The sequence below is a fragment of the Bombus huntii genome, chromosome 5, assembly GCF_024542735.1.
Source record: "Bombus huntii isolate Logan2020A chromosome 5, iyBomHunt1.1, whole genome shotgun sequence".
Lineage (NCBI taxonomy): Eukaryota > Metazoa > Arthropoda > Insecta > Hymenoptera > Apidae > Bombus > Bombus huntii.
Window position 1 is genome coordinate 12,441,115 of NC_066242.1, and position 24,239 is coordinate 12,465,353.

The window sequence follows — 24,239 nt, forward strand, 5'->3', positions numbered from 1 at the left end:
GTAATGGTAGCAATTAAAGGAAATATTTTATATAATTAAATTTGTATAGTACTGAACGTATGTGTATTCATTAAATTCGTCGACTGCTTAAAATTAATCAAAATAAAATAATTGTTTATAAGACAAAACAAAAAATGTATAAGATTTCAATGTAAATCAATTGTAACATTTTTGTAATAAAAATATCTATTTTAAAAATAGTATGTTTTATTTTGATATAACATTATTCTTTCTAATAATAATTTAGAAAAGTTTAATTAAAAATAAAAGTTAAATTTAAAAATCCTTATACAAGGAATTACATTACATTGGTATTACATTGTCTACTTTAACATCATTATTTATTTATTCATTTATTTATCCCAAATCAAAATTTTACTAAATGGACGCAAGTTTTCATTATAAACATTAAGGGTACTGTTTAAATATGGTAAATTTTATTTAATAACATCACAGATACAATAATTATGTACAGTTGGAGAAAATGTTTAAACCGCTGGTTAAACACTTTCAGCTATCCCATTGTCAATGTAAGCACTGAAGTACTAGGTTTCAGATAAAGGTGCTCCATAAGGGCGGACATTTGACAGTTTCGAAATAGAAACTCCGATTTTCAAAATCGTACTGCGGTCTAGAATTACCATTTTATTCTAGACATATGCTTATGTTTGCATTACAATTTTTTTTTGCTAATCATTAGTGCACAATTAGCAGCCATTTGTATTACCCCCAATTGTATTACAAGTTGTCTTCGGACGAGGACAATTTATCAAATACATACAGTTTCAATTGAGCGTCGTGCCTTTGTGGAGGCGCGGCAGGATCCGGTTTCACCATCTGCGAGGCACATGGAGGATCTATGTTACGGGGTAATAAGGTATGATTGAGCTCAGGCATAGAGGCAGTTGGATCTTTTAGAGGCAATGTTACTTCTCTCAAAGAGTCTGTAGGTGAGGGAGGAAGCACCACTTTCTCAGGAGCATTTTGAATAAATATTACTCTAGAAAATATAGTCGATATTTATAACATTTGCAACTAAATAGAAATAATTATTGCTAATATTATATACCTGTTAAATGCTCGCCATTTTCTGCATAATGTAATGTATACTTTGCATTGAATGTACATAAAAACTAAACCGCCTGTAGAACCAATTACAACAACTATTAATTTAGTCCAGAAAGACCAGTCTACATATCCACGTCGAGCTTCTTCCACGGAACGTTCGACGAGTACGTATAAAGACCAAGCCACACAAAGTGCAGCTACTGCATGAAAAGCAACCGCACACCATAATTTACGAACTTCTAGGGCAGACATTTCAAGTTTTTCCCACTAAAAATCATTGATTAATATCGTATATAATTTTTCCAAACTTATTAAATTAAGAATCAGCAAATTATAGGTTTAGTCTTTAAAAATCTGAACGAAAATTTCTTCATATATACAGAACAAATACAAAGAAATGATACCTCACAAAATGGTTTTGTTTTAGCATGCATAATAAATGTGAATTTACATAATTCACAAGCACGTGTGTCAGAAGCTTTTATCCATTGTTGAAGGCAAGCTTGATGTACATAACGTAAACTGCCACTGCAATAACAAGGTGCTAAAAGAGGAGCACCTTCTTCACCTTCACAATGACATATTCTGTAATAAAAAAAGAATATAAAATTTGCATACATTATTGTATAATAAATATTGTTCGTAAACAATTATTTTAGCAGTGCTATAATACATAAGTTTTTGTAAAAAGGTAAGAAAGAGTTGTTTGAAGATAATTTATAATAAGAAAATTTTACATTTACCTGCAAATATCATGATTGTTTGAGGACAATGTGCTTACAGATGAATGACAATGATCTGGTATGATTGTAACTACTGTTGCATATGTTGATTCCTAAAAAATAAATATTCCATTAAACATAAATCAATAGGTAAAGTAAATATATATCTTATATATTATAAAATTCTTTATTGTGATTCATATATGAAACTAAAATAATTTATTTATTCATTAATATTTTTTGTTATGATGCAGATATAAAACTAAAAGAATTTATTTGATCATTAATATTCACAGAGTAATTGTATTAAAGTAAAAAGTACTAAAATAGGAAATAAATGTTTTATGAAAGATATATGGATAAAAAAAGAAAGATATATATGAGAAGTTACCCTTGCTGTCCATTCTGGTAAGCCTTCACCACCAGCAGGGCTATTGTTATTGGAAGGACCAAGCGACAGAGGTGGTTGCCGGTCAGGCGGATTAACATTGATCTGATGAACCGGCATCACTCTCTGACCTCACCAAAGATGTGATCAGTAATAAACAACATTAAACAAACACATCTTAACGAGTGTTTGATAATTATTTTCCATTGGTATCATGTTTAAGCGCAAATTAATAGTTAATTACATACAAAAGACTTTTTGTGCCATGATGTTTAACATTTAACTTGAATATGTACTTAAAAACCTGAAATTATAGCGTACTTTAAAAGATGTTATATAAAACTGAAGTATTTGTAACTGTTATTTACATACAAATATTTACTTAAGACTTTGATATTAATGATTACTTTATATCTGGAAGACGATATAATTATGTATTACACTTGATTCTTTAAAAATATAATTTATACAGAAATTATCAAATAATAAATACATCAAAAATATGTAATTCTGATTCGTTTCTTATTCAAATTTGTAATATTTATACAAAAAGAGAAAGCGACACATATACAAAAAAAAACACTGACAGAGGCCAAAAATGCTACAGTGGTTACATTTTATCAAAATCACTACGTAAACGTAACACTTGGAACGAAAACTATTCGACAAAAAGAAAACAAAGCATTGGCGTCACATACATCTTTTCATTTCCGTGGAAATCACACTAGCACTAAATTTGGTAATTGGATAATAAATATGCTATTCAAACAAGCTTGATTTTAAACGATTGAGTGACGTTTAATAAATGAAATTTTTCGTAATGGTCTTGATGAAATTTTTACATAGCACGAAACCAAGTCGATTTTGACACTTCGTCTCGAGTCAATGACACACTATAGGAAACTTATATTCACTGTAGTAAATTAATTAACTTGCACAGTTTAATGTTGAAATTATTTCGAAGTTTTCTTATAGTCTATCACGTTTTGAGCGCGTACGATGAACCGCATCAATTTTCAAAAATACCACGAATACTAAATTTATTACAAAGCATAGTTCTTTCTTCACAACAGACTGTGTACCTTATTTCTCTGAGGCGCCGCCATAACGTAGAGCGTAGGCGTGGCGTATGTGTAAGATCAACCAATCCGTTGTTTGGAAATGACATTGAATATTAGTACACCAATGAACGACCTCGATTCAAATTTGGAATATGTAAAAAATAGATACGAAAAATATAAAATATGCATGCATTAATTGTATTAAATCATTTATTTATTCTCTCATTATACAAAATATTTTTTTGTCAATATACATGTAATAAAAAAGAAAATATTCCAACTAAATAACAATATTGTTATTAGTTTAAAAACTTAACTTTGTAATAGTTATTACTAGATTGCGGATTTTTAAAGAATTTTAAAGAATTAATATGGCTTAACTTGATATTTCACATTAAAGGATCTCTGTGGCCAATTGTTTTATCTACCGAGCATTATAGAAAACATTGTACTTTGGACAGTTTATATATTTTTCATATTATGATCATGTTTTGTAATTTTGTACTTTAAAAATTTTTTAAAAACCCATAAAAATCTGCACTCTAGTTATTACATTTAAAAACTTTTAGATATCATTGAAATTATTCTGTTTTGTAGACGAGATTATGTCAGTTTCATAAAAGTCTTCAATAGAAGAAAAATTAAAAATGTTACTTTGTCCTGCATTTTCGGAATATGTAGTATCATATGTAGCCATATTACTGGCATTATCAGTGTAACTTGATGAAATATTTGAACCACTCCCAGAATTTGTTATATTTGGGAGATTCTTATAAATAGTACTGTTTTCACAGAAATTAATAGATAAACTGTTAAATATGTCTGTTAACTGCATACTTTCATAAATTTTTGCAGCTTTTGACGCTTCTTTTTCAACATTTAATGTTTTCAAACAATTTTCATCTTTAACACTTACATTATTTTCTGATTGGACAGCATATGAAGATTCTTGTTTAGTATTTTCTAATTTAAAATAATTATTGTTCTTTGTTTCTTCCTTTGTGTTTTCTGGAAAAATATCAGTAAGTGCATTGTATTCATTGTTATTTTCTATACTTATATTATATGGAGTATGACTTTTGTTATCATGAAAGACTTTATGTTCATTTTTGTTGCATTTGCAACTTGAATTAATATTATTAATATCATTTTTTAATTTATCATCAAATTTATTTAAAGAAATTGGTGACACTGGTTTCTCTATGTGATTTTTCTCATTGTATCGAGAAGCACTTTTAGAACGTATATTACGATGATTTTTATTAAAATATACATCATAAATATTATCATCCTGAGAATATTTTTTCATATTTTTGTTGATAAGAATTTCAGGTTCTATATAGAAAAAAATGAAAAATATTAAGAATTATTTCACCTTTTCTTATTTTATTTAAATTATTAAAAATTACTTACCAAATTTTTTATTTTTTTTAATTGATGTATTTGAAAATAATCTTCCAGCTAATAGACCAGCTATGAAATAAATAATATGTATATTACATAAGTTGAATACAAAGAACATAATCATATTATAATTTAAAATAATATCTACCAGCCATTCCAATTGCAGTGCCTCCAACGAAAAATGACATATGATTTTCTTTTTGTATTTTCTTTGTCTTAAACATTTTGAAATTTTAATTATACTAATCGAGAGAATACATCAAATCATGTCAATAAATTTCATAAAACCAGATACACAAAGGATATAAAATAGTTCATGTTATGTTAAATATGTTGGAGATATTTCAAGGTAACAACAAAATGTAAACAATGAATGACCTTTAAATCAAGATGTATTGAAATAGATACACTTTTAGATTTCATCAAATGCTTTAATTTCTTTTTCTTATAAATTAAAAGTGTATTAAGTCTTAAATTATTATAACGAATAGATACAAAAATAACAGCATATGCTATACATAATTAGAGATTAAGTATTGGAATTTATATAACTACAGAAATATCATAAAATACACTTTAAAATACTCAAAACTTAGGGCAAATTACATATTTATGATAGTACTAATATAAAAAGTACATAAATATGAGAACCAAAATCTATATGTTTAAAAATATAAACGGGTACAAGATTGTAATTTAATAATTCTTTGACATGTTGGACACTTCTTAACTTTAGGTACTCGTAGAGCTAGAGTTATACATTTTGTACAAAATATATGTCCACAAGGAGTAGACATAGGTTTCATTTTAGAAGACAACTGTTCATAACATATTGGACAGGTCAATACAACTAACTTTTCTTCTCCAGAATCATTAGCATAACATATTCCAGTTTCTTTTGGACTATTGATATTATCTAGATCTATGATTTCCATTGTTTGTACATCTTTACATCTATTATTATCTGTTATTTCTCTAAAAAAATGTTTACCTTCAAATAAATTCGATTAAAATTAAGGAAGTATAATGTGATAATATATACGTACATGATAGAATCTTCAAGTTGTGCAACTTGTTTTTTCGAACCACGCTTTCGTGACTTTGTTATTGTTAAATTAACAAATATTTCATCCTTATTTCGTAATTTTGAAGGTTGATCTGGTAGGTCAGTCGTTAAATCAATATAATCAATTGGAACTGACATTTTGTTAATTTCTTTCTTTTATTTTATGTTCTAGTTCACAAAATTCCAGTAGACAGACACAACGATCGCGGATACAACCGACACAAGACACAACTCAAAAAGTCCTTCGATAGGTTATCGATATCTTTTTCTATCGATAAGATAATTTTTAATCGAGCGTTACAAGTTACGAGATAATCGAACATACAAAACAAACGAAACGAATATGTTAAAATCAAAGCAAACATAAATTTTAAATAAAGTTGTATCATTTAAAATATATATGATAAACGCTATTATTACACATTATGTACATAATATTTAAAAATATCTAAATAATCTCAGAATTTAGTACTCATTACATTATTTAGTAAATAAATCAATTGTATATTTAGATTCCATTTTTTAGTTGGATTTATAAAAATATGAATTTACACATATATCCGCAGTCCTATATTCTTTTATTCTTTTATTTTTCGGCTTCACAGTCCAGGAAATGAACTTGGATTACATATCTCTTTCAACTTCCACTGATTTCTATGCGATCCACAGTCTAATTATTATATTATATGATAAAAAGTGTATCGAATAATTTATTTTATTCAATATTATCGTACACGTTGCAAACATTTGTTTTAGTAATGAAAGCGTTTTATAATATTCATAGCCAGCCTTATTATATACAATTAAATTTTTAATATATAGATACATATATAATAACTATAAACTATTGTAAAAAATACACAAAATACATAATTTAAAACTTGAATAGTTTTAATTATATAATACTTCTTCAAAATTTTTTGAGCATAAAATATAATAAAGTCATGCAGCTCAAATTACATTAATAGCTAAAAAAGTATGATTTTAATCATATATACAAAAATTATATAAAAGAGATATGTAGGCACTTTACACATCATCACATTATATATAAATGTATGAATATATGTATACTATATATGTATATACGACGATTAATGTATATTTAAAGCTATTTATAAAATATGTTTAAAAAAGTATAACAGAATTTTGCTATATTTTACCGAAATGTAATTTATATTATTTGTGTGTTTTAATAATGTTCATTCAAGAGCACTTCTGTTTCGCATATTTAAAGTTATTTATAATAAAAAGTTTTGCATATATATGTATGAATATAATAATAAAATGATTATTCATTTAGAAATGAAAAAATTGATCTCTTTGTTTGCTATTGCAAGCAATTAATGTTTGTCATCAAATTTTTCATTAATTTTCTTCATCCATTAACATATCATTTTATCTGTATTATGTATAAAAGTTACATTACATATATAACATTTATATGTAAATCTACCTACTTAGTAATTATTATAGGGTTTCATAATGAATATACAATAAACATTTAGTGTAATTAAAATATTTTAAAAGATGTAATAAGTTCCAATTTAGCAACTTATATTAATAATTATTACAAATAATAATTTATGCGCACACTAACGTTAATTTGTTGCACAACAGTTTTGTCATTTACGAAAAGAATGCGATTTGGGCGCATTTGACAACGCAATTCAGGACACTTTTTTTTATTAAAAGATGAAATTGAACTTTCGATTGATGCGAGCGAGAGTGACAAAACTATCGCGCGACAAATTGTCGCTATTGCGCGCGTAGTCTAATTCAAGTAATCTTTATATTATTAAAGTAATGGTATATCGTATTAAATTTCAGTCGTCCACTCAACTATTATTTTGCTCTTACCATTGAGTGGATAGATTATAATTTCAATTTGTATAAAAAAATGATTCAATAACCTTCAGATTCTTATAAAATGGACGGTTAAATTTTAATACTTTATGAAAAAATATTATTTTGTTTTTGAATTCCTTATATAAAATACCTGATTATATATAGATAAATGATTAAGGAAACACATTATCTTTGGTTATTATTGTGTAGATTAACGAACTAAGTTGTGTCATTGGTTAATGAGTATCTCGATTGCTTTTATTACGATTACGTAGTAATGAAGCATCCAAGAGAGAATAAGTACCAGGTTCAAATACTGGCGGATATTCAAGACCAGGATAATCAGGTGGTGGTGATGTAGGTGGTGGTATGTAAGGCAAAGTCGGTGGTGTCAATGAGTTTCTACCTATGCTTGCGTGACCTTTCTGATAGGAGGGCTGACTTGCAATACCCTAAAAATAAATACTTGTTATTATGTTAATATTTGACACAATATTTATAATTACTATTTATTGAAATATATACCTTCGATATTAAATTTGGAGTACACGGCGATGGTGTATCTGGACTCCAATCACTAACAGAACTGACCGAACTAAAACTCTGACTGAGAGTTTGAGGACTATTTCCACTGAAGGAACTATGAGATTGACTGATTCCACTATCGCCAGGACTCTGACTGCTCGATCGACTTGGTAATCGTGACTGATTGTAACATTTTTCTTTAAATAACGCTCTGTGTAATCTCGGTGATCCTATAATTTATATATAAATTATAGTCAAAGATTATTATAAAATATAACTGAAATTTAAAGTATATTATTTACCCAATAAAGTTTTTTGTGTTTCTTTAGGTAAATCAAGTGTAGAAGGTTTCTGCTGACATTTATTGCCAAACAAATTTTTCAATCGATTTGTCTTTTGAACTTGTTCACCTTTATCTAAATGCATCTCAAATGCAGCAGTCATACCTTCTTGTTCAAATGGAGAAGTTGGTATAGGTGGTGGGTGGTACTGTGCTACGTTTTTCAAACGAGTTTTATCACAATTGATATCTTTTTTATCACCTCGTCGCAAAGAGTCCAACCAATGCTTGTCTGAAGAAACATGATCACGACGATTTGTTAGATTGAAACTTCCTTTGCGACTAATGGATGCATCTTTCTTTGCACGTTGTAAAGTTTCATAGAAAGTATGAAACGTAAGGTCGTTGGTAGATCCTGAAGAACCTAAATGAAAAAGAAATCGTATTAATCTTGATATATTAAAAAGTTATTATATAAATAATGAAAGTTACCATCATTTCGAGTAAGTCGTCTTGGTGTCAGTTTCATGTCCTCTGATAAATTATTGACATTTTTAGGCAAATAATAATCATATGATCTAGAAATGTCATGATTACTTGAAGATTGTGCTTGATTTGTATAAATATTAGTATTATATTCACAATTCAAGCTCACTTGCCTCCCAGACCCATCAACAATATCTGATTTATTATGACACAAAGAAGGTTTTTGGTCATTTGTGATAGTTTTACAGTGAAATGAATTGCATGGCTTCAACTGTTGAATATTTGAGCCATCTGATAATTTTTTTTTATTAGCGTAATAAAATTCGTTCGATTTTTTATGAACCGAATGTTTTGATGATTCTCCTCTATATTCATTTCTTTCTGAATCAAAATCTTCGCTATATTGTCGCACTGCATGAATGGTATCCATATTCCGAGAATAACCATATGCAGAAGCAGCGTTATTGACTACTTCATCACTATTTTTATTTCGAATATAAACATCATTATTGAAAGTTCCATCACTGACAAATCTGGATTGTTCATTAACAGTCTCATTATCATGAAAGTTCCTATGTTGGACATGAACGTGATCGCTAGTTAAAGGAGTCATCCGTGGTGATACAGGCCTAGTTTTCGTCATTTGTCTTTGATCTTCTTGTTGCAACAACATGAATTCTTCTAACGTAATAAAACCTTGTAAATCTTCTGCTCTTCTATTTCTGTTACTGAGACACCTAAATATTAAATACTATTTCACTAATTACTTTACAATATTCAATAGGATAACAAGAGATATGTATGTGTAAAAGCGAATAAAATGTGCTCTACTTCATTAAGGATAGTGTATAGGAAAACAATTACAATAAGGAAAAACATGCACAAAATATATACATACATATAAAATAAATGCAGTCAATATTTTTAGTTAATTATTTTATTATGAAATGCAAAATATAACAATATTTTTAATTGCTATTATTCTTTAGTTAAAAATTTATTTTCGCGTGTACAATAAAAAAAAATAAAACCATAATAATTCAAGTTTAGTAGAATTATAAAAGATTAAATAATATAACAAAATTGATATATTAGTTCTGTAGCATGCAACATAAAATGTTACCTGTCTGTGGTACGCCTGTAATCACCCATATCTTGAGTGCTAGTTGACATATCAGTAGCACTATGAGATGCACATAATCCATAAAATGTACTTCCTGCAATCGTCATTTGCAAATCTGGCGAATTTGGAACAGAATCTTGTTTCCTGAAAAATATTCATATTTTATTTTTGTTTTAAACGAGGTACTCCATACTAACTCTTACTTATTAGGCGTAGATGTAGGAAGAACTCTTCTGTAACTTCTAAACTGTGCAGTTGGAACAGGTACATTGTTTCTTGCACCAAGGAATTTTAGATATTTTCTATCTAAACTAGCACCACTAATTTCATGATCCTTATACGAGGGAGAATCTTTACGAACAACTTTTTTTAATGATCCGAACGATTTTTCAAAGTTCGGTTTATATTCCGAAGTATGAACATTTTTAGTTTTACTTTTTTGTTCGCTATCGCTCTCGTCAGTTTCGCTGAAAAGCGCACTATTCCTACTGTGGCCATCCGCACCTAAGGTTGCTTTGTTAATTGCATCTACCCATAAGGCAAGAAAATCTTCAGTGTCTGCAGCAAAATAAAATACCGTTCCTGTGTGATAAACCTTGAACGCATACTTTCTTGATTTTACTTCGGCAGCTCGTGATACGGTAAATCCTGTTAAAGCTATGAGACAGTCGGCTTTTATACTATTTTGAGTTTTAAACCTATATTTAAAAATATAATAAAATAAATATTTGTAAGATAAATATGTAGATATAAAAATTTGGTTAACGAACCTGTACAGAGAAGAGCACTTTAAAACAAACCAAGCTTTGGCCCAAGCACCACCTGCACCTCTCGTGCGGTATGTTAACCATCCTTCTAAATCACCTGTGCCTATATCTTTAACAGAGATATTCCGCTTTCCTAGTTAAAGGTAATGTAAAAATCAATAAGTATAAGTATTTAAAGATTAATATATATTAATATCTATTAAATATATACAATGTATGACAATTACTTACTTGCAAATAATATACTTCGTTTTCTATTAGTTCTGGGACTATTGCTGGAAGATTTGCTTAAACTTCCATGCAATCCAATACTTCTAGCCACCATCATAGCTTTATTAACTACACCTTTCTCAAAACTTTTTTCCTTTTCAGACACTTTAGATTTATGATCTAGAAATTGCTTTGAAGAGCATGAACCATCTGGAGAATCCGTATTTTGAGAATAAGATTCAGTATCATGGTATTCCATTGTTGAATTAGTGTATATAGACTTCTCAATAATAGGTTCATACTTATCACAGATAAACTTAGTTTCCTTTATTTGCTTATCATTGTATTCTAAATATGTAGAATCCAAGTTTAAACTAGGTCTAAGTTCGTTATCTAGAGTATTCATATCATCAATAAATTCTAATTTTTCTGTAAAACTATTACAAACGTCAAAATAATCCTGCTTATCTTTATAATCCAAGGTACTTCTGATATGATTTTCCGTATAATATTCCAAACTCTTTAAATCTTTTCTAGTATTAATTTTTTCTGGCGTACAACACTTTTCTTGGTCATCAAACATCTTTGAAGTATTACTTATAGATGAATCCATTGTTAACTTTGAATAATATTTACGTGGAGGCGGATCTGGAGGTATTAGATGAGGTTTATTTTCTAACTTCTTATCAGAGTCAGTTTTTGTTACTTCTACACATTTGCAAGATTGCATTGCATTTCCTTGAATAATTAAATCTTCAGCTTTTGTATTATCATTCTGTACCTTTCGACAAATTTGAATTTGAGGAATGTTTCGAGTAATATTATTAGTAATATTATTATATATCTGTACATTACTTTCAGTAAAATTCAGATCACTATTTGTCCATACTTGTCTTTGAGCTTGGATATTTTCTTTTACTGATACATTAGCTTTTTTTTCTGTTAATTTTTTATGTTCTGTTAGACCACAGTGGTTTGGTCCATTAAATGTTTGAAGAATCTTCTCAAATTTATTTAGGTTTGAATTATTTTCTCCACTGTTTTGCATAAAACTATTTATTGATTCTAATTTATCTTCATTAGTTTCATGATTGGAACTTGAATTATTTGTAAAATTTTGAGTATTACATATTTTTGATATATTTTCCGTTTCTACACTTAAATTGTTTGTTATGTTCTTTTTGTCGTATTTATTTACATCAATACTAATACATTCATTATTGCTTTGGTTATTTTCTATACTGATTTTGTGGTTTGCATCAATTACCTTACACATAGAAGTTTTAAACGAATCTAAATGTTCAGATTCAGAACATTGTTTTTTTTTGTTATCTTGTGTAACATATTTATCAGTATCATTATTTTTTTTAATAATATTATCAAAATTTATTTGAATACTTTGTTTTTGATCATCAATATCTCTTAATTTTTGTTGATCTTCGGAACTCGCAAAAGTCAATTGAACATCAGTCTTACTGGATACATTGCTTACATTATTTGCAGACGGTTCTAACGCATGAAACAACTTTTGCCTTCTGTCTTCTATACTGTCAGCGTCCATTGAATCGTACGCTGGTGTACTGTAACTTTTATCTAATCTTCCTCGCTCTTTACTGTTACATATACTAAGTTCCTTACTGCTTATCGTACTCTTACTATTACTATGTTTATCCCTAATAAAATTGTTGCATTCATCTAAAGGCACACTCGTATCACTCAAGTTATTGTTATTGGTAACATTAACAGATGTTTGAGAAATTTGGCTGATTGTATTTATATTACTGCACAATTCCTCACAATTTTGGGTAGTTTTACATTCATCTTTTTTCTCGTTTATTACGCTGATTGTATTACCTATTTGAGGAACATCATGTTTCATCATAGATTTATCTTGAAACTGTACTTTCTTATCGTCAGTTTGTCCATCATTCCTTTTTTTTCTTTTATTTTGTTCTATAGATATACATGTTTGTGGTCGTATATTTGATGGTACATTATCTAAACCATGAGCGCAAGATGCTGCTTTGTCCCGCAATTGAGAAGTTGTACTATGTTCCTGTTTCAATTCTTTCCAAAATTGTTCTATATCAATTCCATGCTTGGTAGTTGGACTAGCACCAGTTATAGTAGCTCGTCTTTGAACTGAATTTCTTGGTTTTGTAGAATATAATCGAATAGATAAAGGTGGATCTGTTTCACTATCCGAATCGCTACTATCTATAATCATTGTGTCTAACATATTAACAGTATCTAGAATGCTTGCAGGTTCTGGACTGGGATTCTTTGGCCTAAACAAATTTACAAATTTATATTATATTAGAAACGAAATTGTATATATTTTATAAATGAGGTACATGTCTATATATATATACCTTGGTAATGGCATTGTAAAATCTGGTATAGTTAATAATTCTGGCCTTGGAGAAGGAAGATTGTGTTGCCACCGTGTTGTGTAAGATGTTTTTTTATTGCTTGGAAGTCGATATGGTTTTATGTAAATTTGACCATATATTTTTGTATGTCTTGGTCTACGTTTCAAAGTTAATAATACTTCTGCTGGGCTTTCGCGAAATAATTCTAAAAGATTTTTTCGTTCCCAACCGACTACAGTCTGATAATTTACCTGGAAAATATTTAAATTAAATTAAACATTTGTATTATATATTCATAACAAATAAACACAGAAAAAACAGAAAAGAATAAAAAATATAATTTTTTAATTATTTAAAAAAAAAAGAAAAATTACTTGTACAATCTCATCTCCTTCTTCCATTTTACCACACTGATGTGCAGCTGATCCAAATTTAATCTCCGCAATTTGATGAGCTCCATGAAAAGATGGTAAAATATAAAATCCCTACAAAAGAAAATATTTTCCAATTTTAATTCTTCATACCTATTAGGAAATAATTATATTACTCTAACAGTTTCACTCTATAATACAAGACTATCTAAATAGGAAGTTACAGATGTGTTGAATCAATGGTTATAGTTTTATCATTAAAGGATGTAGCAGATAACTTTAATGATTATGAAGTATACTATTTTATGATTTATGTTAAATATTTTATATATATTATATTCATTACATAAAATTATTTAGAAATAAAAATAAAATAGAAGAATATTACCCTATTTTAAAAAATTGATATTATTTCAGAACTTACTAAATCATCTCCTGGCTTCTTTTTTAATGTTGCCAAATCTAAACTAGCAGGTTGTAATATCATAGGATCAGTAATATCTTGTATTATATAATCTGCCAATTTTGCTAATTGTCCACAAATTGTTCTAATTTCTTCTATTGGTTTTTCTGCAAATCTATCTCTTTGTGCACATGTGGCCATTTCCAAAGCTAACTTCATTAATTCAACTTTTTTGTCATTATATTCTAATTGTCCACTAAAGGGAGGTCGATCAAGCCACCTTACTAATGGTTTTACAGCCATTATAACTGATGCTACATCAGATAATGTTTGGGTTGTAACAGGCTTCGAATCTGTCTGATGAGACAACTCATTTTGTAAACTATGCGCTTGACAAGACAGTCGCAATGCCAATAGTTGCAGATTTTCACGATCAAGTTCATAATGGAAATTTCTCAAATATTCTACTGCTTCAAGAATAATTTCCTGATGACCAAGTTTCAATACCCCAAGGTGTTCTAGGTCTTCGGGTCTCAAACTTAATAACTGTTGTCCATTAACACCATGATTAGTAAAGCTATGCACATAGGGAAGAACAGAATTATCCAAACCTAAAACAAGAAGCATTTTTTTCTCTAAAGGATTCAATTACTTTAAGAAAAAAAGGATATTGTGAAAGTGAAATCATAATATTTTAATGAAAGATTGGTACATGAATTTGAACAAAGTTATAAGAGAAAAATAATTATAATTTTTGCTTTTATAATAATTACTCATTTAGTATTTCGTTTCTTTCAAAAGTAATAACAATGAAAAAAACAATAATGAAATTACGTGAACAATAATCATTTATAAACTCCTCCGAATATTAACGGTGCAGATTAGGAAAATAAATGAAAATATTGCAGTTTTAAAATATTTTTAGGAAAGATTTAGTATTACTAAAGATTCGTTTTATAATGATCATTTACGAATTATGTGATTGTAATGAATAATTGAATGAATACTGTTTTATACATGCAATAAAGGGACTGATTAAAAGGAAAGAGGGGTGAAGAGACAGGTGCGGGCGTATACTGCAAAATTTTCACACGCAAATTTTCACGACATTGTTTCTGCACATAATAGAGTACACTTGTTCCTTAAAATATATCGATGTATAACACTGATTCAAAAGGAAATTCAATTTTTCGCACCTTTCAACCATTCGCACACTTGTTCAGTTTTCCATTCAGCAACATTAACATACGCCATGACCCGATCATCTACTAATTCATAAAATGTTAAAGATTCTCCTTGACTCCTCAATCCTTAGTCGTTCTAATTTCCAACATTAACTAAGTATAGAATAGACATGACATTATATATGAGACTTTGTATCTCATGTTCTGAAATACCGATCTCGAAAAAAACAGAGTGTTTTTTACGCCCTCTGCAGTTTGCTATGGCGAATCATTGACTAAGTTTTCAGTCTGCTAAGTCGATAACTGTAAAATACGTATGTACAGTCGATGACTTAAAAATAACTGTGTACATATGCATACATATTAGTAACAAGTATTGTGTAGTTGATAATTTTTCATTCAATATCATATACCAATGATTTTCAGGGTATATCAATTTGTAAAATTGCATCAAATTGTAACATATTTATTGTTTTACATATAATTCATTGGAACGTATTAATTACAATGTAACATTAAATAAAATGTGCACATATATTATATTGCATAATATATATTACACAGGACATGAATAAAAATGCACTGAATGCTTGTGCGTATATACATATAAATTAATTATATGTATATATATATGTTTATATACAACATTGATAATATTTACAATCTATATTTCTTATATAAATTTCTTATATATAATAGCACCAAGTATAGCTATTTCCAGTAATATAATTAAAACTAATATAAATTTATTCATTAAAATTCTTCTTCGCATAACATTTAATATCCTTCTTGTCTTATCTAATTCTTCATCTGTTTGGGATAATCTTCTATCTGCTCTCAATAATCGTTCCCTTTGTTCATTCAGTTCAGAAATTACTTCTGTTCCTATTTGTTCACTCTCAACAGCAACTGCTTGAGATCTAGCAATAGATTGTGATGAGCGATCCAGTATTGCATTTCCTTCTAATAATGTCCGTCTATGCTCTTCCTCCCAATTAACTCCAAGATTCATTGTGACAATATTAATGAATATATTCACAACAATATTATGAAATAATAATTATATTCACAACAAGAAAACAAACGTCCTTTAAAATGTCAGATCTGCCATAATATCCAAGAATTCACTTTGATCAACTGAAATCATAGGTATAATTTGCAAAATTATTTATAATATAAAATGAATGAAATAAACAATAAAATTAAAATTTCCTCAATAATTTAATTAATTCAAAATCAAATTCTTCTTTTACTAGAACCATCTTGATCCAAATCAAATTCTTTAATCATAAGTTCCATTTCCTCATTAGTCAGATTACAATCAAGCTTTTTATTAAGTTTTTGGAGATCTTCTACTGTTATCTTGTCATTTGCAGTCTCATTTGTAAATAATTTGAACACATATTTAATTTCATCTAAAGGTTTTCGCTTATTTAACTTTTCTGATACTATGTAAGTGTAAAATTTAATTAAGATAGTACTGATTATGAAAACACACGCATTATTTATTACAAACTTTCTTAAGAATATAAATAACAGATTATTTGATTAAATTTGATATTTTTTGTTTAAACGTACCAATGTAATTAAAATCTTCGAAACAAATTTTATTATATCCACGCTTGTCATACATTCGTATAATAGATAAAATGTAAGATTTTTTTACTGCAAATCCCAAAGCTTTTAATGCAGCTTTCATTTCATGATAATCTAAATAACCATCAGTATCAGTGTCCATTAAACAAAACGATTCCTTTAAGCGTCTCTTTAAATTTTCCGTACGAACATTCTTTGTAATAGTTGACATAATCGACAATAAATATTAATAAAATCGAGTTGAGTTTACCTTTCACTTATCTTGTAAAACTTTCTTTTGTTGTCAACAAATTATATGTAGTTATATTCAGGATACACACTTGTTATGTTATATATTATTATATATCTTGAATATGCTTCCGATAATACATATATAAATTTTCTGTTTATTGTAAACATATGAAGGCTTCATGAATCTAACGTCGTGAAATATTAAACTACTATTCAATCACTATTCACTATGATCATATAAACAGGTCTGGACATTCGTTAGGGAAAACCGTCCAGCTTTCGAGTCGAAAAACATCAAGATGGAGAGCATGGAAAGGTCTGCTCTCAAACTACACTTTGCGAGACAGACTACAATCATATAGACTATAAACTGTTCTCGACACTCTCTAGGGGAAATCATCCGAAAATTGAGTCGTGATAGAAATGAGTCGTGATAGAAATGAGATACTGGTCGTGACCACGATCATATAAATAAGTCTCGCCATTCATATACCGAAGCCTAGGGAAAATTGAGTCCTGTCAAGTTGTGAAAAATCAACATAGAAAACATAAAAGCTTGGCTGCACATACGTGGCATGATGTGAATGCCTTAGACAAAGACAGAGAACTTTATTTATCTTCATCTATCTCGTAAGAACGTGAATCTTATTGACCTTATACATATGATTGTAGGTTCGACAATTCCTACGGAGTGAGATGTTAACATTTTGATATCTTATGTCGTATATAACATTAATTTCCTTATTAGCAACATGATGGCGTTATCGCGAAACTCGCAAAAGCTCACATATACGCATTCATTATCAATGACGTAGTCAAAAGTAATGCGTTAATCGGTGCATGATTGCTTCGGCGGTAAAATGAGTGCCGACCACGGTCACAATAAGAGTCGTAGTAGTGATGGTAATATAGCGGCCTAAAAACATCTTTCGTCGCTTACTGTTACAAAGATGCATGCGCGTGTTTTTCAGAATTTCGCGACAGCGCCACTATGCGACTAAAAAGAGAATTAGAATACATCAAAATCATGATCAAAATGATCACATTCCCCGCTAGCAAAAATTCTACGAATTGCCGAATCTGTGTATAAAACCGTAGTTACATGATATTGCAACTATTGGCTAAAATGTGTTATTCACCAATTTTTAAAATTGTAAATTAAAATAATTTGTAAAAATTCTATTTTGTTGCGCACATAAAACATACAACATAAATATCTGTTTGTCAACGTATGCGTAGTTTAATATTCTAATTCTCTAAATAAATATATATGTATAAAATGTATAATTCTTTAATTTAATTTTTAATTGAAAATTCAATTTCCCTGGAAATCCACGAAGTACTAGTAACACGAGATTTCTAGTTATTTTTTTTTACTTTCTTAAATAAGTGATCAAGTCGATAGTTTCTTCGATAGCCATAATATCACGATTAATACTTTGTATAAAACGTAAATAATTATTGACATATAAAGAAATGCCACAATATACATGCAATGGAAGTAACATTGAGTATATAAATATTTTTACAACGAAAAATATTAGGTAAAATATTTTTGACAAGGGGAAACCTCATTTAAGGATATTCAATGAATATCATATGTGATATTTTATAATTGTCATACGTGATCTCGAATATAAATAATTGTCTTTATATTGTTCAATTACGCTTAAATTATGAGTGTTGATAGCGAGAATAAGTCAAATGAAGCTATTGCTCCGTTTACACCATCAGCAGATCAGGAAAGTACAGATAATAGAAATATTCAGGAAACAACTATAACCCCAGAAATGGTGCTACGATTACCTACAATTACTGACAGTAAGATAGTATATACTGATATTTTTTGTATTTCAATATATTAATAAATAAGGAAGATCAAATATATATTACATATCTATATTAATTTCAGAGTATTTATGTTCTCCAGAGGCAAATATTTATGACATAGATTTTACAAGATTTCAAATCAGAGACTTAGAGACAGGAGCAATATTATTTGAGATAACAAAACCACCAGCTACTGGTTAGCAATTGTAGATATTATAATTAATGATAATTACAACAAAATTTGACACAAATGTATTTATATTTGATATATTATACAGAAATGAAATTTTATTATTTATATCTTAGAATGTGATTCCAATCAAGATCTGGAACCAGAAAATGAAGAATCTGGTTGTGAGGATGCTAATACTGGCCGTTTTGTACGGTATCAATTTACACCTCAATTTCTTAAACTAAAAACTGTCGGAGCTACAATTGAGTTTTTGGTGGGTTCTAAACCAGTGAACAATTTCCGAATGATTGAACGTCATTTCTTTCGGGATAGATTGTTGAAAACCTTTGACTTTCAATTTGGATTTTGTATACCAAATAGCAAGAATACTTGTGAACACATTTATGAGTTTCCTACTTTACCTGCTGACTTGGGTAAGCAATAAATAATTTTTCAATGTGATTTTATTAATTTCTAATATATAAAATTTACAGTTTCTGAAATGATTGCAAATCCATTTGAAACACGTTCAGATTCGTTTTATTTTGTGGACAATCAATTGGTCATGCATAATAAAGCTGATTATGCATATAATGGTGGACACACACATGATGTACTTTAGTAGATAAAGTCAGTAGGAAACTTGCACTTTGCAAAAAATAATTGTGATAATAGTAGCAAATATTTAGCTAATTTAAAATTCCAAATGTATTTCTTTTTATAAATAATTGCAATTTTCACAAATTTTTAGATTAATGTTTAAAAGTTGAATTTGCTTCACATGCAACTTTTCACTCTTCTAATTGAATACATATCTAATTGAACAATTTTCTATATTGAACTTATAGCTAAATAAATGTTTTTTAATTTTATAATAATTAAAAATTCTATTATGATGCCTAATATTTAAATAGTTATTATTTTAAATATGGCCTTGTGTAAAACTGTTTGTCAGTTTTATCACTACTAAATCTTAACTAATGACATTGAATGTATTTTTTATGAAAGCAGCAAACAAGAGGCTAAAGAGATGAGCTTTGTAAGTTTTTAACAAGCACAACATTTATGATTTATTTATACTGCATAAAATTATATTTTACTTCACTATTTTTCTCTTGATTTATATGTAATGTCAAAAACTTCACAAATACATGTATATATTTACAAAATATACTGTGTATTTTTTTTACATATGAAATGATAATAAATTATGTCTGATTAACGAAATCAATTGTTGTTTTTAAAAACTCTGTTGGTTTATCTGCATGAACCCAATGATTTGCACCATTTATATAAGTAAATCCAGCGGATGGGAATAATTTTTTTATTTTATCATGATCTTCTACTCTTATATAATCACTGTTAGAACCACCTATAAACAATGTCGGTCCATTGTATATTTTTGATCCTACATCTGGAAATACAGCTATTTGTGATGCAAAGTTTTGCTCTAATACAGGTAAATTTACCCGCCATTTATATTTCCCAATATCTGCTTCTACTAAATTCATTACTAAAAACTGAAATAAAGAAAATGTTAGTTTATATGAATGACAGCTATTTTAACTGTTCATATGGAATATAATAAATATTTAATTACCTGACGTAAAGGTAATGATTTAATAGCATTTGCAAGTTGATCTCTTATACTAGTACGTGCTTTTGTCAATGTTGGGATTCCTTCTAAATTTGCTGTGCGCATGGCTTTGAATATTTTTTCCATTTCCATGAGCTGAGGACTGACCCTCACCGGAGACATATCAACTATTATTAATTTCTCTACTAGCTGTGGGTAATTTAAAGCTACATACATCATCGTGGAACCACCCATGCTATGTCCTATTAATATAGATTTTTGAAATCCTAAATCATTCATAAGTTGAACTATATCCTGTGCCATATGACTATATGTCATGTCTGAAGAATGTGGGGAATCTCCATGATTTCTTGCATCTACAGTTATCACCTATAAATTTATTTTAAGTATTCCTTGCATTACACAAAATCCGGGTATCTACCTTACGGTCTGTATCCCGATGAATTGTTTTTGATAATAAGTTCCAATTAGTCTTTGAACCAAAAAGACCATGCATTATTATTATAGGTCGCTTGGAAGCATTTTTATTCCCATCCATAGATTCATAGGAAACATATGCTAGTTTTACTGGTATTACACTTGAAAATTAGTAATGATGAAACAAGTACTATATTTTAACAATTGTATTATATAAATAATACTGTGACAACATTATATATACATATATATATATATATATATATATATATATATATATATATATAACAATTAAATTATATAAATGATACTGTGACAATACTATATACATATATGTATATATATATCCATGTATATATACGTACGAATCAGAATTGCTACGTATTTGTTTGGAAGATAAATATGGTACAAAAGATGAAGTAACAACGAAATCTTGTCTTCGATGATGGTGAAAAATATTTCGCGTTATTATGTATCGGGAGCACATACCACTCATACTTCCTACTTTTTATTTTTTAACAATGTTTAACAATAAATTTTGATTGTTTCAGAAAAAATTTGTATTTTATGTTGCTTTTTTATAACATAAAATCATGAACCATGAATGAACTACATGTGACAGTAATACATTATCAAATAATACTACAATCTAAACTAGATTAGATAATAATATACACATAATATGTATAAATAAATACAGTAATATTTTGTATTATATAAAATGTTTCTGTTATATGCATCCGAAGTTAAATAAGTCACTTTTAATATAGTGTTTCATTCATTATTATATATATATACACTATTACGTTAATTTAATAAATTGATGGTAAATAATGAATTAAAAATTGTTTTAATCAGTAAAAAAAGTGTTTCACTCGAATAGTATAATTATATAAACATCGTACTTCTACAAGCGCGCTAAAATTTTGATGTTATTGTTTTGTAAAAGAAATACAAGTACATACATATTTTAAAGATTATACTTTTAAATTGATTGACGTTTTGAATTGAATTGAATTTGAATTGAATATATTAAAGAATAAAAAATTATTTAAATCATTAGAAACCGAATCTTTAGAAAATATGTTTAGAAGATTTAGATTTCAGCACAAAATAAAATAATTAATTCTGTAAAATTGTAGTTGTAATAATGAACTGTTCTTTTATCAAATTTCCAAATCTATTCGAAATTTTACTCGCAATTCTCAGAAGTGCTGTATAGGCTTACGATCTCATAAATGTATATCTCTAAGTATATATTTACGTAATAAAAGTAAAATAATTTTTATTCAATATTTAAACATATTGTAATTGGTACTTTCTAGTATTATATTATAAAAATAAAATAGACGAACAATTAGCCTTTAATGGGTATCTCAATATATTGATTAAACATTAATATGATGCAAATCAATATGTATATATAATTGTAATTTTATTTTGGTTTTTGTTGGAAACACCTAGCTTTGTTTAATAATTACAAAAATATCTGGAATTTATCATTTTGACGGGTTTGATAATTCTTGTAGGACGTACATCTATCTATATTATTTATTTCACGGCAGAATGCATACGTGGCGCTGTGGTAGCAACATGCCACTGTGAAGTGGCAGGTAAAAGACAAATCGTATGTCGATTTTAATTGATTCAAATTGTAATTTGATAAAATGAGGTGGCTCATTTCGTGTTTATTCCTAATTTTTTTGAGCTCCAGAGTAAACTGCTATTTTATTACCGTGGACGCACATGCCGAAGAATGTTTCTTTGACAATGTGGAAACAGGCACGAAAATGGGTTAGTTTCCACTTCTGTACTTATTTTTAATATATGTATTATAGATAAATATTAACTTTCAATCTTCCAAAATGAAACTTTGATATAAAATTGCTCTTATGTTTCGAGATGAATGTTAATCGAAGAAATTTCTTAGTATTAAAAATACACGTATTAAACAAAGGTTCTGTTATTGCTTTTGGAATTAATATGGTATAAATCATGTAAAATAGTATAAAAAAATCTTTCCACATTATTAAAAATTGTTGATTTAGATAATTAAAACATTCTTACAACTTGATAGGACATACATACAAGTATTTACTCAAATCTGTTAGAAATATCATTATTTTAAAAATGTTCTAAACAACTTGTTTTTATGCAAATAGAATTACTATTTTATTTCAATTAGCATAATATATTACAATAAGAAATATAAATCAAATTTAAATTTATTAAATTTTTATTTGGATAATATTTTAATTCAATAAAGATTAAATAAACAAATTTGGTAAAATTATTGGGATTTTATAATTTAAAAATTTAGATAATAAACTGTAATAGTACTTGTCTAATGTATTTATATTAGTATATACCATATGTTAACTTAGATATATCCTTATTTATTTCATATAATATCTTTTAAAATAATGTTATTATATTCATACAAAAATGATATTATTTTCATAGGTCTTACATTTGAAATAGCAGAAGGTGGATTTCTAGACATAGATGTAAAAATAATTGGTCCTGATGGAAAAATAATTTATCAAGGTGATCAAGAAAGCAGTGGTAAATATACATTTGCTGCACATCTTGCTGGTGTTTATACATATTGTTTTGGCAATCAGAAAAGTAGTATGACACCAAAAGTAGTGATGTTTAACATGGATATTGGTGAAAATCCAAAGCCTGTAGAAAACACTTCAGATGGGAAAAATTCAGATTCACACCATAACAAAATAGATGATATGATAAAAGAATTAAGTACAAGTTTATGGGGTGTGAAAAATGAGCAAGAATACATGCAGGTAATTTCTCTTTAGAATTTGTGCTTCATTTCCTTATGTTTTTTTAAAGCTTTTAATAAAATTAATATTTTACTTTTAGGTTAGAGATCGCAATCACAGAGCTATCAGTGAAAGCACAAATACTCGTGTAGTTATGTGGGCATTTTTTGAAGCTATGGTTTTGGTTTGTATGACAATAGGACAAATTTTCTATCTAAAACGCTTCTTTGAAGTTAGAAGAGTCGTCTAATTCAACATATGCAATAAGAAAATACACTCATTGTACATTTTTTTATGTGATTAAGTTATAATAGAATTAAAAAATTTCAACATTT

General features: G+C 28.0%; 8 protein-coding genes across 17 annotated transcripts; 2 read left to right on the forward strand and 6 right to left on the reverse strand.

Moving 5' to 3' along the window:
- Positions 1-415: 415 nt before the first annotated feature.
- Positions 416-3,300, reverse strand: LOC126865975 (E3 ubiquitin-protein ligase MARCHF8-like). Of its 5 annotated transcripts, none has more exons than XM_050618959.1 (7): positions 2,877-3,300; positions 2,561-2,592; positions 2,182-2,482; positions 1,812-1,903; positions 1,473-1,653; positions 1,070-1,335; positions 416-1,000 (listed from the first exon to the last, which is right to left on the reverse strand). In XM_050618959.1, the coding sequence occupies exons 3-7, from the start codon at positions 2,296-2,298 to the stop codon at positions 739-741; spliced, it is 918 nt and encodes a 305-aa protein (XP_050474916.1). In that variant the 5' UTR covers positions 2,299-2,482; positions 2,561-2,592; positions 2,877-3,300; the 3' UTR covers positions 416-738. The 5 variants fall into 5 exon arrangements, with proteins under 5 accessions (XP_050474916.1, XP_050474914.1, XP_050474917.1 ...); XM_050618957.1 differs by having other exon boundaries at positions 2,551-2,592; XM_050618960.1 differs by having other exon boundaries at positions 2,551-2,592; positions 3,261-3,276.
- A 135-nt stretch (positions 3,301-3,435) lies between these two features.
- Positions 3,436-5,989, reverse strand: LOC126865976 (putative uncharacterized protein DDB_G0282133). Of its 4 annotated transcripts, none has more exons than XR_007689742.1 (4): positions 5,690-5,989; positions 4,792-5,618; positions 4,653-4,712; positions 3,436-4,574 (listed from the first exon to the last, which is right to left on the reverse strand). XR_007689742.1 is itself a non-coding variant. In XM_050618964.1 (4 exons), exons 2-4 carry the CDS (start codon positions 4,829-4,831, stop codon positions 3,805-3,807), a joined length of 870 nt encoding a protein of 289 aa, XP_050474921.1. In that variant the 5' UTR covers positions 4,832-4,858; positions 5,690-5,813; the 3' UTR covers positions 3,436-3,804. The 4 variants fall into 4 exon arrangements, 3 of the variants coding, with proteins under 3 accessions (XP_050474921.1, XP_050474922.1, XP_050474920.1); XM_050618964.1 differs by having other exon boundaries at positions 4,792-4,858; positions 5,690-5,813; XM_050618965.1 differs by lacking the exon at positions 4,792-5,618 and having other exon boundaries at positions 5,690-5,829.
- A 1,223-nt stretch (positions 5,990-7,212) lies between these two features.
- Positions 7,213-15,445, reverse strand: LOC126865973 (uncharacterized). Of its 2 annotated transcripts, none has more exons than XM_050618955.1 (12): positions 15,291-15,445; positions 14,116-14,705; positions 13,695-13,805; positions 13,321-13,571; positions 10,970-13,236; positions 10,742-10,871; positions 10,175-10,669; positions 9,972-10,115; positions 8,855-9,585; positions 8,529-8,786; positions 8,083-8,312; positions 7,213-8,009 (listed from the first exon to the last, which is right to left on the reverse strand). In XM_050618955.1, the coding sequence occupies exons 1-12, from the start codon at positions 15,346-15,348 to the stop codon at positions 7,794-7,796; spliced, it is 5,481 nt and encodes a 1,826-aa protein (XP_050474912.1). In that variant the 5' UTR covers positions 15,349-15,445; the 3' UTR covers positions 7,213-7,793. The 2 variants fall into 2 exon arrangements, with proteins under 2 accessions (XP_050474912.1, XP_050474911.1); XM_050618954.1 differs by having other exon boundaries at positions 8,385-8,786.
- Positions 15,446-15,728: 283 nt separating this feature from the next.
- LOC126865979 (vesicle transport through interaction with t-SNAREs homolog 1B-like) lies at positions 15,729-17,440 on the reverse strand. 2 transcript variants are annotated; one of them, XM_050618968.1, is made up of 2 exons: positions 17,125-17,440; positions 15,729-16,415 (listed from the first exon to the last, which is right to left on the reverse strand). In XM_050618968.1, exon 2 carries the CDS (start codon positions 16,288-16,290, stop codon positions 15,952-15,954), a length of 339 nt encoding a protein of 112 aa, XP_050474925.1. In that variant the 5' UTR covers positions 16,291-16,415; positions 17,125-17,440; the 3' UTR covers positions 15,729-15,951. The 2 variants fall into 2 exon arrangements, with proteins under 2 accessions (XP_050474925.1, XP_050474926.1); XM_050618969.1 differs by lacking the exon at positions 17,125-17,440 and adding an exon at positions 16,857-17,118.
- On the reverse strand, positions 16,369-17,085 carry LOC126865808 (uncharacterized). The gene is made up of 3 exons (XM_050618704.1): positions 16,899-17,085; positions 16,532-16,726; positions 16,369-16,415 (listed from the first exon to the last, which is right to left on the reverse strand). Exons 1-3 carry the CDS (start codon positions 17,083-17,085, stop codon positions 16,369-16,371), a joined length of 429 nt encoding a protein of 142 aa, XP_050474661.1.
- Positions 17,441-18,492: 1,052 nt separating the features above from the next.
- LOC126865977 (protein unc-119 homolog B) lies at positions 18,493-20,334 on the forward strand. The gene is made up of 4 exons (XM_050618966.1): positions 18,493-18,926; positions 19,018-19,131; positions 19,242-19,541; positions 19,602-20,334. Exons 1-4 carry the CDS (start codon positions 18,782-18,784, stop codon positions 19,727-19,729), a joined length of 687 nt encoding a protein of 228 aa, XP_050474923.1. The 5' UTR covers positions 18,493-18,781; the 3' UTR covers positions 19,730-20,334.
- Positions 20,235-21,879, reverse strand: LOC126865974 (protein ABHD11). The gene is made up of 4 exons (XM_050618956.1): positions 21,487-21,879; positions 21,126-21,282; positions 20,708-21,073; positions 20,235-20,627 (listed from the first exon to the last, which is right to left on the reverse strand). Exons 1-4 carry the CDS (start codon positions 21,615-21,617, stop codon positions 20,316-20,318), a joined length of 966 nt encoding a protein of 321 aa, XP_050474913.1. The 5' UTR covers positions 21,618-21,879; the 3' UTR covers positions 20,235-20,315.
- Positions 21,880-22,681: 802 nt separating this feature from the next.
- LOC126865978 (transmembrane emp24 domain-containing protein 2-like) lies at positions 22,682-24,239 on the forward strand. Its single transcript, XM_050618967.1, has 3 exons — positions 22,682-22,915; positions 23,585-23,925; positions 24,005-24,239. Exons 1-3 carry the CDS (start codon positions 22,789-22,791, stop codon positions 24,152-24,154), a joined length of 618 nt encoding a protein of 205 aa, XP_050474924.1. The 5' UTR covers positions 22,682-22,788; the 3' UTR covers positions 24,155-24,239.

Coding starts and splice junctions, on each gene's coding strand:
- LOC126865975 (XM_050618958.1), bottom strand. CDS start 2,298: ATGCCGGTTCATCAGATCAATGTTAATCCGCCTGACCGGCAACCACCT. Junction 1,654..1,811: donor AACAATCATGATATTTGCAG/GTAAATGTAAAA, acceptor TTTTTATTACAG/AATATGTCATTGTGAAGGTG. Junction 1,001..1,069: donor AAATGGCGAGCATTTAACAG/GTATATAATATT, acceptor TATATTTTCTAG/AGTAATATTTATTCAAAATG.
- LOC126865976 (XM_050618963.1), bottom strand. CDS start 4,867: ATGTTTAAGACAAAGAAAATACAAAAAGAAAATCATATGTCATTTTTC. Junction 4,713..4,791: donor CACTGCAATTGGAATGGCTG/GTAGATATTATT, acceptor TTTATTTCATAG/CTGGTCTATTAGCTGGAAGA. Junction 4,575..4,652: donor TAAAAAAAATAAAAAATTTG/GTAAGTAATTTT, acceptor TTTTCTATATAG/AACCTGAAATTCTTATCAAC.
- LOC126865973 (XM_050618954.1), bottom strand. CDS start 15,348: ATGGCGTATGTTAATGTTGCTGAATGGAAAACTGAACAAGTGTGCGAA. Junction 9,586..9,971: donor TACAGGCGTACCACAGACAG/GTAACATTTTAT, acceptor TTTAATATTTAG/GTGTCTCAGTAACAGAAATA. Junction 8,787..8,854: donor ACGACTTACTCGAAATGATG/GTAACTTTCATT, acceptor TTTTTCATTTAG/GTTCTTCAGGATCTACCAAC.
- LOC126865979 (XM_050618968.1), bottom strand. CDS start 16,290: ATGAATCTTGGAGTTAATTGGGAGGAAGAGCATAGACGGACATTATTA.
- LOC126865808 (XM_050618704.1), bottom strand. CDS start 17,085: ATGTCAACTATTACAAAGAATGTTCGTACGGAAAATTTAAAGAGACGC. Junction 16,727..16,898: donor TATACGAATGTATGACAAGC/GTGGATATAATA, acceptor ACACTTACATAG/TATCAGAAAAGTTAAATAAG. Junction 16,416..16,531: donor TTTGGATCAAGATGGTTCTA/GTAAAAGAAGAA, acceptor CTATGATTTCAG/TTGATCAAAGTGAATTCTTG.
- LOC126865977 (XM_050618966.1), top strand. CDS start 18,782: ATGAGTGTTGATAGCGAGAATAAGTCAAATGAAGCTATTGCTCCGTTT. Junction 18,927..19,017: donor ATTACCTACAATTACTGACA/GTAAGATAGTAT, acceptor TATTAATTTCAG/AGTATTTATGTTCTCCAGAG. Junction 19,132..19,241: donor AACAAAACCACCAGCTACTG/GTTAGCAATTGT, acceptor TTTATATCTTAG/AATGTGATTCCAATCAAGAT.
- LOC126865974 (XM_050618956.1), bottom strand. CDS start 21,617: ATGAGTGGTATGTGCTCCCGATACATAATAACGCGAAATATTTTTCAC. Junction 21,283..21,486: donor ATACGTAGCAATTCTGATTC/GTACGTATATAT, acceptor CTAATTTTCAAG/TGTAATACCAGTAAAACTAG. Junction 20,628..20,707: donor AATCATTACCTTTACGTCAG/GTAATTAAATAT, acceptor TCTTTATTTCAG/TTTTTAGTAATGAATTTAGT.
- LOC126865978 (XM_050618967.1), top strand. CDS start 22,789: ATGAGGTGGCTCATTTCGTGTTTATTCCTAATTTTTTTGAGCTCCAGA. Junction 22,916..23,584: donor GGAAACAGGCACGAAAATGG/GTTAGTTTCCAC, acceptor TTATTTTCATAG/GTCTTACATTTGAAATAGCA. Junction 23,926..24,004: donor ATGAGCAAGAATACATGCAG/GTAATTTCTCTT, acceptor TTTTACTTTTAG/GTTAGAGATCGCAATCACAG.